At 47.4% G+C, this 14,462-nt stretch overlaps 1 protein-coding gene across 1 annotated transcript in view; it reads left to right on the top strand.

Moving 5' to 3' along the window:
• WDPCP (WD repeat containing planar cell polarity effector) overlaps positions 1–4,834 on the top strand; it is a gene marked incomplete at both ends in the record, with an annotated part of 99,543 nt that extends 94,709 nt beyond the window's left edge. The window contains 6 exon segments of the mRNA XM_084261670.1: positions 3,445–3,545; positions 4,471–4,661; positions 4,665–4,713; positions 4,716–4,777; positions 4,781–4,807; positions 4,811–4,834. Coding sequence (XP_084117796.1) covers positions 3,445–3,545; positions 4,471–4,661; positions 4,665–4,713; positions 4,716–4,777; positions 4,781–4,807; positions 4,811–4,834 — 454 coding nt within the window.
• Between the last annotated feature and the right edge of the window lie 9,628 nt (positions 4,835–14,462).

Genomic DNA, 14,462 nt, shown 5'->3' with positions numbered 1-14,462 from the left:
AGGCATGGATGCTGATGGTTCAGAGGACCAAGGTAATGTACTGATCCTCTTGGCAACACGTTAAAGGAACTGATTGACTCCCTGTGGGACAGCTTATTGCTGGATGAGTCAACTAGTGAGTGCCTGTGACCGTGTCAGAGTCCTGCATGCAAGAGTCAGCACAGAGCTGTGGCTGCACTCGCTCCTCTGCCACCGGTATCTGTAGATATAGATGTGGTGTGGGTTTCTTCCCCATCAGTGTGTTGTTCTGTTTCCTGACCATAATGCAAGTGGATTTGGATATCTTGCATTTGTTGGTGGTGTCAAGATGTGTGTGGAGCTATAGGCTGGGTGGGTTATTTTTAGCTTATTATTCATCTACCTTGTCCCCATCCCCCAAACCGGAACTACTCCTATTTTAATTAGGATATCTCTTATTTTAATAGCATATGAGTATGGAAGGCAAAAGTATCTATCATCATAGTGATTTTTATCATAAAACTTTGCTGTTGGTTATGTACTAAAAAAAATGCACATATTTGTACTGCTCTACAGGGTTTTTATTTAAGCTCAGAGGCATGTTGGCACATTTTGAATCTGTAGCATCACTGATCAAACCTTGGGAAGCATTAAGAGAAAACTGCATGACAGTCTTTCATATCTGTGTATGTTGGTTATTAAATCAGCGTAAAGGGAGAGAATCGGAGCTACCCCCCTGCATCTCCTTTTGTCTGTGGCGTAAAAAAAAGCACTAGGCAGATCTCTTACTCCATTGTTTCATGCAATTAAACAAAATAAGCATTCATCACTGTTACAGCACTTCTGTTTGTTCATCCACTGTCTTTTTATTAAATTTATTTTTTTTGCTTTCCCTTAAGTTCTCTTTAACTAGGAAACAAACCTGGTCTTAAAATCCCAGGAATACAGGCTGAGAAATACGGTCTGCCATGGGGCCGTGCGTAATCCTACAAGCCGCTCTATCTGTCCTAGCAATTTTCAGTTCCAAAGTAACTCTATTAAGAAGCGTGCTGTGGGGATGTGGCAATGAGTAGGAAATTCATCGTGGAGGTAGGATCCAGCAGCTCAGCAGTGCTAATCCTGCCCGGTTGCTACAGCCTCTCTTCTCATTCTCTGCTGTTGCTCAGCCCCAGTGAAGGCAACGGGAGCTTCACGCACATCGAGAAGGCAGTGGCTGGCAAATGCGCGCGGCTCTGTGCGGAGCTGCGTTCTCAGTTTCTACATCTGTAAAACTGAGATAATATGTTACCAACTTCAGAGGTGTGTTGGGCAATTAATTAGTCAATATGGATACAGCACCTTGAAAAAAGCCCCAGAATTAACTCTTGTTAGGCCAGAAGTACTCCCAATGCATCAAGGTGCGCTCTGCAGCCTCCTGATTCCTCACAAAGGTCCTCTTGATTCAATGAGATTGCTAATGTATTACCGCGTTAGCTCACTTGAAGAAAGAAAAGTTTAAAAAAGCAATTTGGCTCCGTCACATGAGCAGTGTGTATACCTAATGGAAATTTTTCCAGCATTCACAAAACAATGAAAAATCAATAAAATGTCTGCCAACTGTTCCACTGAAAACATTTTATAATCTATGGCGCTGAGAATCCCGAGCCAAGATAAACCAGCGTTGCTGACAGAAAATACTGACAATTATTTTACATTGATTCAACTTGGCCCAGCCCAGACTGACCTTGTTTATTCATCTCAGTCTCTTAATTCATATTAACTTGGCATCAAAATAGGACATGTGGCATGTGGGCTGAAGACCCATTTCTGTATCTTAGACTCAGATAAACGTTGTGCATTGAGTACTTCCAGTGCCTTGAGCTCTTAGGTAGATTTATATGCATTAGACAGAACTGGTTAAGTTCCTTTTATCCCCGCTGGGCTTTTCATGTCTGTTGACTGTAAAACTAGAAGCTCGGTAGAAGTAACATCTTCTAAGCCTTTGGATATACATGAAATCCTCACAGTACTGGTCAATTTTAAAGACGCATCCAAAGAGGATGGAGGGGTTTAAGCTCTTTTAAAACATAAAAATAGAAGGGTTTTGGCAATTTGGCAGCCAAAAAAGCAATTTGCGGGTCTGGGCAGAATCCGAGGCTGTGTGTAAGAAAGCTGATCAAGACACTATGGAGGCGATAATGGGGTTGAAGAGCAGAAGAATCCCTCCATTTTTTCAACCGCCATAATCTGGTCTCCGACGAAGTTTATTAGTTTCTTTTGCTAAACCAATAGAGCTTAGTGTGATGGGGAGAGTTGCATTACCACAGCTTAAAAATGTCTCAGGAAAGCTGATGAAGAGAGTTGCTTTACAGATGCCCAGCTGCTTGCATAGTTGTTGTCCAACTGGTAGCGTGAAGACAAAGGCAGAGGGAAACTCTGAGCTTTTTCTTCAATTATTTATGTTCTCATCAGTAATAAAGCTCTTTTTATGCCTGGAATGTATTCTTTGTATTATCAAAGCTGAGTGAGACTTCACACTGTGGCAGTTAACAAATTGGGTGCTGCACAGAAGCGTTCACGTTTTCATTCTCCCAACGATACTACCCTCACAATCAACACTACTTGAGTCAAACATGGATCCGTGGAGGAGTAAAAGCCATCCAAGTGAGGAGAATCTCCCGAAAGGGTTCTTGGTTGGCCTGGCTTGAGAGGTTTAGTTTATTTTCTCTGTTTGACTCATTCTTGCCTAAGGCAATGCTCCCTTGGACTTCACTGGACACTTGGCGATTTGTGGACAGGGGGAGGATGAGCGGCGAGTCGGCAAGCCAAGATAGCACAAGATAACCTCCAAATTTCCAGTTCCACTGCCTTGGGAATGGATTGCTTTTCCACACGCCTACATAAGCAGAGATTAATGATGAGTGAAGAAACCGAGACTAGCAAAACCAAAAAAACCCACAACCAAACCATCTGCATTTTCCATAACACATTTTCCTTCCTGCACCTCCTTCTCAATTTGGATTTCAGTGATGGAAGTGCTGTTGGGACAGGGTTCAGCTGCAAAAAATAGCAGAAAATCAGTGCTGCCTTTTGGGTCTGACATCTTCCCCTGTGAGCATCAGCCTGACCACCTCTGTGCACGGCTGCCATGGTGCCAGGCACCTGCTATGTGTGCTGCTTAACAAAAGCACAGTGCCAGCCCGTCCTGCTTAACAAAACTTTAATTACTCCAGAAAACACTAGCTTTACGCCACATCTTTGAATGACAGGAGAGTGCTGGAGCAACTGCACGGCCAAATGAGTGATCCTGGTGACACTCAGTCAACAAACGTACTGGCATCTGATAAAAAAGAGCTACAGTTTGTAGCCAGGGAATTACACAGGCTGCTCTGTACTTGAAAAGATACAAAACAAATGAAACAGCTTTGCTTTGCTGTGCAGTGTCGCTTCCCCAACTCTTCAGCCCTTTCTCTCTCCCCTCCCACCACTTCTATTTTGTTTTCGAAGACCCATCAGCCACAGACAGGCAGAGGACACCCAGTGTAAGCCTGGAGCAGATGGCCCCACCACCTTCCCGATGGAGAGACCCTTCTCCAGCAGCCAGGAAGGTAAGTGAAAGAGTTCCTGTGGATGAGGAGATGAAGCTAGAAATAATGGTGACTGGTATCTCGGAAGAGAGCTTGCATCTGGGAAGAGAAATAAGGCAGTCATTGCAGCATGATCTTGCTTTATGTATACTTAGCAGGGAGAGGTATGAGAACTCGGCTGCTGGCTCTCATGACGTAGAACAAATCGTCTGATTGCATGAATCTCCTTAGCTTGCAGTGCTGTTCACAATTCAACAGAGATGGGCAAAGTGTTCTTTAGTTTTAGCTGCTGTTGCTCTCGTGTTTGGTGCTCCAGGTCCTGCAGCAGCAGAGCTTCACCAATTATGTGGCCTGTGAAGCAGCATTTCACGCTGCTTCTGCAGGGGGGTTTGGGCTACACAGACGTGGCTGCAGCAGCTTTTGGTATCTCCATCACAGCATGTTCAAAGCAGTGCAGTGCTATAACAGAGGAGTAGCCTGGGATGAGAAAGTTATGGTTAAAGAGCTGTCCTGTGAAGTCAGCCAGGCAGGGGTATGTATGAGTATTTGCACAAGGGGTGAGACAAGGATTGTTATCTTTTGCCTTGTCCGGGTGTCCCATCACTATACTGACAGGTACATAGGAACTGAGCCTACGTACACTCAGGTGCACTGACACGGGAAGTCAAGGTGTAACTGCAGTTCCTATAGCCACGACTGAAACAGATCGTTTCAAACAAGCCGGCTATGGGTGTGCACCCTCAGCGCTGTGAAGCTGAACTAGCAGCTTGCCACCATTGAACTGGGAAGATCCTGCTTCCCCCTCACCGCCTGCTTCCGCCCACATTCACGGGATCACACCGGGGGCCATCGGCATGTTAACCCAAGCAAAACAACACTTATTTTGTTTTCTTTCTCGTGGGCTTCTGTCCATCCCCTGAACCAAACTGCATTGCCTGGGGTTGGGAGGACACCACAGACCGCACCAAGCGAGGGGCAGAAGCACATTGCCTGCAGCAGGACTTCTTTTTGATGTTGGCAGCTGTTAATTCAGCTCAAGCTGTAACACGAAGCCTCATCCTTAAGCACCTCCAGCAGCAACCTGACAGCAAAACCCTCCCGAGATGCAAGATGAGCGCTTGGGCAGGCAGCCCACGCTGAGCTCCACCACCCCACAGCTACCCCGATGCAGGCAGAGAGGTGTGCTGCACCCACGTGCATCCCACTCCTGCAACAGCCTCCCACCCAGTCGGGACGATGTCGGAACCCCGATCTAACGCTGGTCTCATGTCTCCACACTGACCTAGCCACAAAAATCACAGTTGCTTTAACTTGGTGTATCATTTGAAGGAATATACGTATCCTACATGTATAGACTTGCATACACAATATATTAAATATTTTAATTCATCCATTGAATAACAGGATATAAAATAGCCGTGTCCTATCACAAAAAAAAAGAAAGAGTTACCTAATACCATACCCTTGTTTGTTGGGGTTTTTCAGTGAGTTCAACGGAATGTAAATAACATGGTGATTTTTTTTTTTCTTTTCTTCTCTTTTTTTTTTTTTTTGAAGGAAATTTGAGAGCAGTTCCTACAGAGCAGGTAACGCATTTCTGATTTATTTTTTTATTTCTGATTATTATTATTTACTCTATTTTGCAGCTTCCTGAAACTCCCCAAGCCTGTCCCTGCAAGCTGTCTGCCTGCAGGGCTCTCACTGAAATTCGTAGAAATGCTCCTATACCACACTGCTGCAGCAGGGCTTCGTTTGCCACTTTGAATTTAGTGCAGCGCATAGAAGTCGAAAATTATTATTATCCAGTGTCTTTTGGATAGGTCCTAAGAAAAGACTTATTGTCCTCCATCCACGTTCATCTTACACAAGCTAGCTGGCGCTTGTATTGGCACTTTCAAGAGCAAGACCCACAGTAAAGAGGAGTGAAATACTACCCTATGGTTTCATGATCACTTTAAGCTGATTTAACTGCAAGGTGCTGCCAAAAAAGGTGGACCGGCACTCCCCCACTCCCCCTCCAGCCCCCAGTCCTATGTCTTCCTCCTCCTCCCGTGACGGCTTGGGTGCTCACGCACTTCCAGCCTCTGGAAGCTCACTGGGGCAAGAGAGGAGGAGACCTCCACATGGACAGGGAGACCCAACCCAGTCCCCCAAATCCTTCAGCCACCCTCTGTGTCCCATGGGAACATTGCCTCCCAGCCTGCCTTGGTGCCCCAGGTGGTTGGGTGTCAGTGGGGGTGTATGTAGCACACATACGTAAGGTGATCCTGTCTCCAGAGCTGATGAGTCAGCAGCATGCGGCACCAGCACACTCCTTCATTTCTGCTTCAAAGGAGTAACATAAAGTGGCGTAAAATAAAACAAAATAACATAAAACAAAACAAAACAAAATAAATCCATGCCAGCATGGATGAAGGCACAGGAGTGTTTGTATTTTAGCCTCCTCCCAGATATAGTTCTGGTTGAAATTTTTATTTTTGAGGCCAAACTATTCAGTGTTTGGCCTCAGTACAAGCAGATCATTTTAAAAAAAAAAAAGGAAACTCTTCAACCTCCCAGCAGATCAGGATGGCACTTATTTATTTCTTTCATTACAAAACCAGCCCGTGCCAAGTAAAATCGTGCTCTAAGAGCTGTTCTACCAGTCCCGAAGTGCTGGAGAACAACACACGCCAGCCCCACCTCTGCAGCCTCCCGTGGGCCCCTGCGCATTCTCACTGGGTGGAGGATGGGGAAAGGCTGGGGAGCTGGTGACGGAGCCTGCCGTGCTGGAGTCACGCTGGTGGGAAATTGCTGTACTCAGAGGATGTCCACAGTGACCTTCTGATGGTTTTGGTGGCCTCAGGTTACAGAGTAAAGTGGAATACAGTAGCGGTGACAGCCTGGAGACACTGGTGGGATTCCTGCGTTTGCAGGTGGGTTATCCAGCAGCTCACTGCTCCTTCCCTTAGCTCCATGTAAGATGCTCCTTGCCTCCACCTAAGTGACTGAATTAATAAACTGGGAAGTTAATTTGAAAGCTCTGGACTGTCACAATAAAATCCATGAGCACAAACTCTATATAATGGGAGTGATATGAAGAACAAAACTTTGCCATCACATCGTTGTTAAAGCATCCTTTGGTTCCAAAAAGTTACTACAACTGAGAGGTCACTTCTGGGGGGTCAAAGCATGACCTCTGAGAAGGTGGTCTGATTCCACCACACTTCGCTGAGGGAGATGGAGCAACCCCATCCTGCTGAGCTGCTCTGCTTCTCACAGGACCAAGGGAAGGGAGACATGACAAGTGCTTGGGCTGCAGCATGAAACAACTTGCTGGGTAAGAGGGGGGCTGTTGTGCACCACAGTTTTTTTTGGAGTAGAAAAGCCATCCACGCAACACTAACTTTGCACTTCTGAGAATACGTGTCCAACACCATTCTGTCTGGACTTTTAATGCCGTGTGGAAATTTAGAAGTCTTGCAGCAATTGGTTCCCAATGCAGGAACCAGCACCCACCAAATCAGAGCAGCTCCTTTCTAACTGGATTGACCTCTGGCTTTTGTTCGACCCATTCCAAATCCAACCCAAACTCACCATCAGCATCAGCTTTACACCCAGACACCACCACCAGCCCCACTGCCTCGGTGCCAGCATTTGATGGACAGATGGTCCCCGAGGTCCCGCTTTCACCCTCCTGCTCCCCCAAGTCTGGCATCCCTCCACCACCACTTCCTGCACATTGCTTCAGAGGGAGCCCTGACAATACCGGGCTCGGTGCCACACAAGGGGAGCACACCCAAAACCCAGCCCTTCTTGTGCAGTCAATTCTGCAGCAGGATCTCTGCAGCTGCGAGATGGAGGACTTTCTTTGCCCTGCTTCACCGGTTTGTTGGCAAAAGGCTGGTTCCAGAAGCTGTCCCCAGCGCGAATGGCCACAAAGGCCTCAGTTGTGGACATAACCAACACAGACCCTGTCATTGTAGGTGCATCGTAACGCGTGTCATCTTCGCTTGCTGCCGCTCTCAGCTATGAGGAAGCTTCTCCTCCCTGAAACTGTAAAGATCATGCAACAAAATGTTCCCAGTCACCTGCCAGGGCAGTTGGCTGTCACACAGCCAAACTGCTCAAGCAGTTGAACAAGACTTGCTTTCTAGACGAAAGCCCTACAGCACGCAAGAGGTGGCTCAGAGGCAAGACTGTGCTACTGTGGGGGGTACTTGTGTCCCCCCAGCAGTGCTGATGGCTTTGTGCTAGCACAGGACATGTGTGTCCCTGCTGCAGCACTTTGATGATGATGGGTGACAACTGCCATGGTGATCTCCGCTCCCAGGTAGGACAGATGCAGAGCAGGTGGCTTTGCCAAGCTGGTTTGGGACCAGAGGATCCTATTGCTGGGTACGAAGGTAGGGATGGCATAGGTAGTTGTCGGAGGAGCCAGGATATGCTGCAGTTTTTCTTGCCCTGTGCATGGCTCAGTTGGGTACAGCTCTTTACACAACTGAGAAGTGAGCATCCCATCTGCAATACTTGGTGGGTTCATGTCCAGCCCTGCCTTCCAGGAAAGGCTGGAGATGGGATTGGGTAGCCTCAAGGGCCATGCTGCTTGAGACCCAGCGTACTCTTGCAAGGTGATCTCCAAAGGTCCCTCCTGGCCTGCATTATTCTGGGATTTTATAATCTTGAGGAAACTATGTAGGTTGATTCAAAGTCTCCATTTAGCAGCAGCCAGCCTGAGATAAGGAAAACCAACCTTCCAAACAACCTGGTGACCAACCTCATTGCAAATTTGACTCTTTGAAGAATGTGAGTATCAACTGCTCTGTCTTTTCTGGGCTGGAGACTGATCTCATTTACAGTAGCTTGAGATGCTGAAGCTAACAGTGCCCTGTGGCCACCAAATGGTTGGTTTAATATATTGTCACCCAGCTAAATGCCTATCAGCTAGACAGGATTTGTATGATGCTAGCCAAGGGAAACAAAGCATTTCCAGCGAAAGGGAGCAGTACCGATAGATCCTGACAACAGGCATGTCCTTCCATGTAGCCATTCCTGCAGCCTGGGATTGGGCAGTTTCTGCCTGATAAAACAGGCATTTAAAATCATGCCTCACGGCTCCTTCATTTATTCTTTTCTCTCCCACTCTTGTCCCTTCTCACCTTCATCATGCCCTTGAGAATAATCTCCAGGAGAATAAGCATAGCCTCCTGGAGGTGACACGGCAGTGCGGGGAAGAGGTTACTCCATATTTCCTGCTCCAGGAGACTAAAGGGATCCTCCATTCTACCTGAGACCTGGGGAGACCAAGCAAACCACTGCCTCCATCCTGCTATCCCTGCAGGTCCCAGATGGCTTAGTGGCTTTTCAATTACAGGGTGTGCCTTCCCGTACCGCTCCTCCCTTCGCCTGCTGGAGCGGGACCACATCATTACGATGCAAAGCCCCACGATCTGAACTCTCCAGGGCACAAGTGGATGCTCTCTCCTGTCAGGATATTCATGTTTTCCTGCTCTGGATGACTAGCTGCGCATTACCATAGGCAGCAGCGCTGCAATGCTGGCTTCCCCTGTTCCTGGACAGCCCTCTTCCTGGGCTGTGAAAATCAACTCATCAAATTATTACAGCTTCTTTTATTGCTGGGGTGGTACATCAGAAAAGATGCAGATGCCAGAAGAGGGTTCCAGTCATTATCACTCTTCAGCCTTTGATTAACGTTAAACACCTCTACAAGCTTGATGCCACATCACAGGCTTCCCACGCGACACTGCAGAGTCTCTTTTTAGTGTGACCAGAGACATTTGCAAATAGGTTTGTTTGTTTGTTTGTTATAAAAAGTATTTTAAAACCAAAAGCAGCTAGGTACATCTGCAGTGCTGGGTTCTTGTTAACATGTCCCCAGACAGAGGCACGAGTCATTAAACCCAGGTCAGATACCTATTTGATGCACTCGGGACCCTGAGCCTTGAACAACAGGGACCTCCCCAAACAACCTTGAACTTGAATGATAAACATGATGTGATTGTGTTTTGGTTTTTTTCTCCATCCTGCATTCACCTTCCCAACTATTCCTTTGGCCCCCAGACCAAGCACCAGCAGAAACCCCTCTATGTCAGGCACTGACCCAGCTCTAGGAGAAAAAAAGAGCTACCTCTTACCTTCAGCAGCTGATGCTCCTCAAGGCTTTATTGCTGCAGCTACCCAACACAAAAATAATCCTTTTTTTTTTTTTTTGAGCCCCCAACAAATGCCATTCAGGGAACAAAGAGAGCCCACAGAAAGCTTGCAGCCACCCCAAACACGACAAACGTAGAGCCACCCCATGAGGTCTGCAAAGACAACTAACCTCCTAAGTAGTAGTTTCTGTGGTGAAGCTGAGCTTCAGGCTTCAGTGCTGGAATCACCCAGACACTGCTCCAGATGGGACACCAGGGACACTTTTTTGTCATCTTCCTGGAGTTAACAGAGCATCATATTGTGGCAGGGCCACCTCCCATCATCTCCCTTTAAGGGAAGTGCTGGGCTGGAAACAAAACTTGGTGTCCATACAGTGCTTGTTTGGAGCTGTGGCACTGTTGCTGCTCCCTCCATGCTGAGGTAGGGAGGCTGTACGCAGGAATGCCGTTTTGGAGGATGATCTTTATTTCTGTGGTGAAATGCACATGCCATGAGATGGAGCTGCTGCTCTGGTAAAGGTTCCTTATGAAGCTGCAAGTCTTGGGAGCATTATTAGTTTTTTTCCCCTCATTCCTGAATTCAGAGAGCAGGGAGTCCCTCACCTGAATCCTGGCCACCCTGGCCAGTGTTCCCACAGACAGACACTGCTCTGGCAGCCACCTCCCCAGGCAGAGACCCCCCACCACACACACTAGCCAGCGTGTCTTCCCTCCCAGACTGGACAAACACACGTTTCCCTTTGTTTCCAGCTCCATAGCTAGGGTTTTTTTCTTTGCATGGTGAAGTGCTGGCTTCTCATCTGTAATTCAAAAGCAAGCAATGACTCAGTAGACCACGTCACTTTCCAAGACAGAGTATTCCATGTGTTTTACAGGCACATTAGCCTATGTTAAGAAATAACCTCTATTTGGGGCAGACACCAGGCTCCATCGTCCTATCCTTTGCAAAACCAGAATGCTGGGGTTTCCACCCTGCGCAGGCACTGAGTGCAGAAAGGGGACTGTGCTTAAATCATGGATCTGCACTGCATGGGGAATGCAAAATGCCATCCTCATGTACCTTTGGAAACCCATCTCACTACTGGCCAGTGTTAACACAGCCTTCCCATGTTCACAGTACATTCTAATTAAAAGGTAACAAAAATCTACAGCATCGCTTTTGCCAGCCAGCTTCCAGGGATCGAGAGGGGCAGGAACGGGGGCTCAAAGACAGGTGAGACCTCACCTCTTCACCCCTTGCATCACAATCCCGTGTCCACAGGGAGCTGCAGCCCCTGGTTCTCCCCAAGAGCAGCAGGGAAAGGGGGGTTCAAAAAGGCTTAGAAAGGGAGAAGTGCTTTACCTTGCACAGCGAGGCGGTCTCCACCACTTTGGGGCTGCATCCTCCATTCCCAGCCCAAAGTGGGACAGAGTCTGAAATTGTCTTTATTTTTCTCCCCTGGGTTGGGACAGTGTTTCCAATAACCATGCAGAGTTTCCATTCCTCGTTACACGTCCCTGCTGATCCTGCCTGTCTTTCCCCCTTGCCACAGGAGACCGGAGACAGCGGGTCCCTCAAAGTCGTTCACTTCGGGCTGGTGTGACTGAGCATGGGACCCCCCTTCGCTGCCGGAGCAAAGAAGGGGAAAGCTCACTGAGGTGGTGAGGTTCACAGAAAGTCGTTCAGTGAGGATGAAGCACCAGGTTTACAAAAAGTGCAGCCCAAAACCCTCCAAAATTATTTCTGGATTAGCACAAACGTGTCTGTGCACAACCTGCCCCGTGTTGGCTTACAGAGGGCAACTTGGTGACATTTTTCACTGTGTCATTCAAAGACACAATGCAGATCCCCATTGGACAAACAACACTGAAAAATTTGGAGGAGGGGGATAGTTACTGGACAAATCCATAAACTTCTCAGGGGAAAGTCTGTAATTCTCTGTGTATTATATATTTTAACAATCTTCTCTTGGAAGCAGATTTGAATTTCCACTTAAGGCTCTGAAAACCGTCCTATTGAGATACCAGCAGATAAAATCTTCACTCAGGATACCTCTGTGAAAGAGCAGCCTTTCACAGTCGGCAGCATTTTTCGAAGAATGCTCTCAATTTTCATATCTAGATATATCATCTTAGTTGAATAACCATTATTTTGCCTTGAAAAAAAGACGCGGAGCCTCTTAAACATCATTCCATTGGAGTCCAGATTTTAATCTGCCGCCTCTAACCACGAAGAGAAAATGCACTGAGAAGGTAAAGGGACCTGTTTCAGCCCTCTTAAGTTTTTTTGTGAAGAGAGGGTCGAGCATCGTCTCAGGTCTTTCTTCCAACCGTTTGATCGGCTGCAGCGTGTATGGATGCTGGTTTTTGTGCTCTACTGTAGGCACTTACGTGTGTTACGGTCGATCTTTTGGGGGGCACTGGGTGGTTGCAACCCAAAGCTGGTGAGCTACTTGAAATCAGTTTTGTACAGTGAACGAATGTGTATGACGAATGGCCTGAAAATAAAAGACAGTGTGTAGTGGTAAAAAAAAACCCCAAAACCAACACAACAAAACAAGAAAACCGCAATCCACCAGAAGTAGTCCACTAACAAAAAAATCTGTGTTTATCCAAATAAAACATTTGTGCTCACTGTCAGCCAGTCCCAAAATCTGGCTGAATTTCTGCTGTGCGATGGGTGATTTTCATTGCATCGGAAAAACTCCCGGTCGATTCCAGCACTTTATCTGAATTGGTGCCTTTCCATGACTATATTCGAAGGAGTCTTGTTTTTTTTGCTTTGCAGTTTGAAGAGAGTGAACCACCAGCAACATGGAGGGGTGGTGGGTTTTTTTTGTACACTCAACAGGGAAAAATTAATAAAAAAGAGCTTTGAAACAGAGCAGGATGCTGCATCGCCTCCCCATGCAGAGCCGTGCCTATAATGGCTGTGCTTCGCGTGGCACTTGGAGGGGAGCATGCCTTTAATGTCCTATAGATGTACATTTCATTTCTGAAACACACGCGGCGCAACGACGGACCGCAGCGATTGCGCGCTTGTTCTGCACAAGATGCTGCGGTGCGTTGCTTCTCCGTACAGCTATTTTGCTGAATTGCAGCCATATTTCTGTCAGTACAAGTGATGGTCTATATGAGGGATTAATCTGACACCAGACAGTGATTCTTAATCCTTCGGTATATCATAATCTATTTACTTTGCATGCTAAGAGGATTTCAGCTTAAAAATATACAGGAAGTGATACTAGAAATGTACATAAGATCCAGAATGCCGTTCCTAAAATCACAGTTTTTCAATAAAAAATAAAAAAATCCTCTCGGGCTTTCTGGGGGAAAGTCCTGTCTGTCCTGGAGAAAAAAGAAAAAAAAAAAAAAAAGAAAAGAAAAAGAAAAAAAGTGTTGAATAGGGATTTAACTGGAAATGGGCATATGCTTTCCTTTACGCTTCAGCCCTCTGACCATTTTTCACCCTCCTCCTTCCCCACAGCTTTTTGTGCTCACCCACACAACATGAAAGAAGCGCTCGCCCATACAGCAGGTTCCTCTCGGCTGGGAGTTACACTGGCAGGGTTTTTTTGTTTGAGTTTTTGGGGTTGTTTTTTTTTTTTTTAATGGACAAATTCAAAACAGGTTTTGAACTGATGTGAGGTTTTTTTTTAATGTGCATTAGTTGCTACTCAAAGCGCGTGAATTAGCAGTGAGTGGCTAACGCAGAGGTCAGCAGAGGGAAAACCACAAATGGGCAGGTGCGATGGCTCCTTATTCAGCCATAGTCATCTGCTTTCTTTGTGCCCTGCCAAGAAAGGCTGTCTACAAAATAACTGTAATAAGTTGTATTAGTGTGTACGTCTCCTGAAACTTAACTTACCATTTTTAAATAATTGAATTCATGCTCGGCCCTAGCACCCTGCATCCCCAAACAATGCCCTGCACCCAAACGGGCTGTCACCAGCACCAACCCTGCCCAAGCTCTCCTCACTGCTGCGTGGCCAGGGACTGCTCAGGACATTCACATCTTCACCTCTCGTGGCTCCATACCACTCATGGGGGGTCTAAAAGCAAAGCTTTCCAAGCGGGACTCTACTTGGACCAAACACTCCGATAATAGCAAACAGATTGTGAATTATTTCAGGTTGTAAAGCATCAAGCATAACATCCCAACAGTAGCCCAAGCTGGGCAGCATCCCCCTCTCCGCCCCTCTTTTCCCCCGCCAGGTCCTGGCCCATGACTTGCAGGAAGGAAAGCAGCACATGCCTTGAGAGCAGAGATGTGCGGGTGGAGGCAGCTGCCGGCTGCTTCACCAGACCTGTGCCAGATAACCTAGTGTCCTGGCACTGCGGCAGCAGCCACTGGGCCACGGGCAGCAAAAGCCATTTAAAAAATCCCCAAAACTGAACACAAACCTAATAGTAGCCTTCTTGCTTGAGGCGTGAGGCACCGAGACACCCAGGCAGCTGTTTCACAACTGAGCTCCCCAAAAAAAAACCCCTGCGATCCCGCCAGCTCCAGATCCTGGCGCTGGGCACCACGTAGCTAGTGGCATGGCCGCGGTGTGCCGCTTCGCCTGCCAAGGCTCATGCTCAGGGCAGCAGCGCCAGTTGGAGCTGCAGTGGAAGAAGTTGGCCCTGCTGCCCAAGCCCCAGCAATGGGGGTATGAAATGGCAGGTTGCTAAGGACCCCCCCCAAACCTGTCCCACACTCACCCACCAATAGGTGCAGGTCACGTCTCGTCTGCCTTGCTGGCACGGACCCATGGGAGGAGGAGGGAGGATGGGTCCTGACCGCGCTTGGCGTGCCGGCAAGGCG

The sequence above is a fragment of the Gallinula chloropus genome (assembly GCF_964237585.1).
Source record: "Gallinula chloropus genome assembly, chromosome: 3".
Classification (NCBI taxonomy): Eukaryota; Metazoa; Chordata; class Aves; order Gruiformes; family Rallidae; genus Gallinula; species Gallinula chloropus.
Note: the sequence above shows the minus strand (reverse complement) of the source record. Positions and strands in the feature narration are given on the sequence as shown.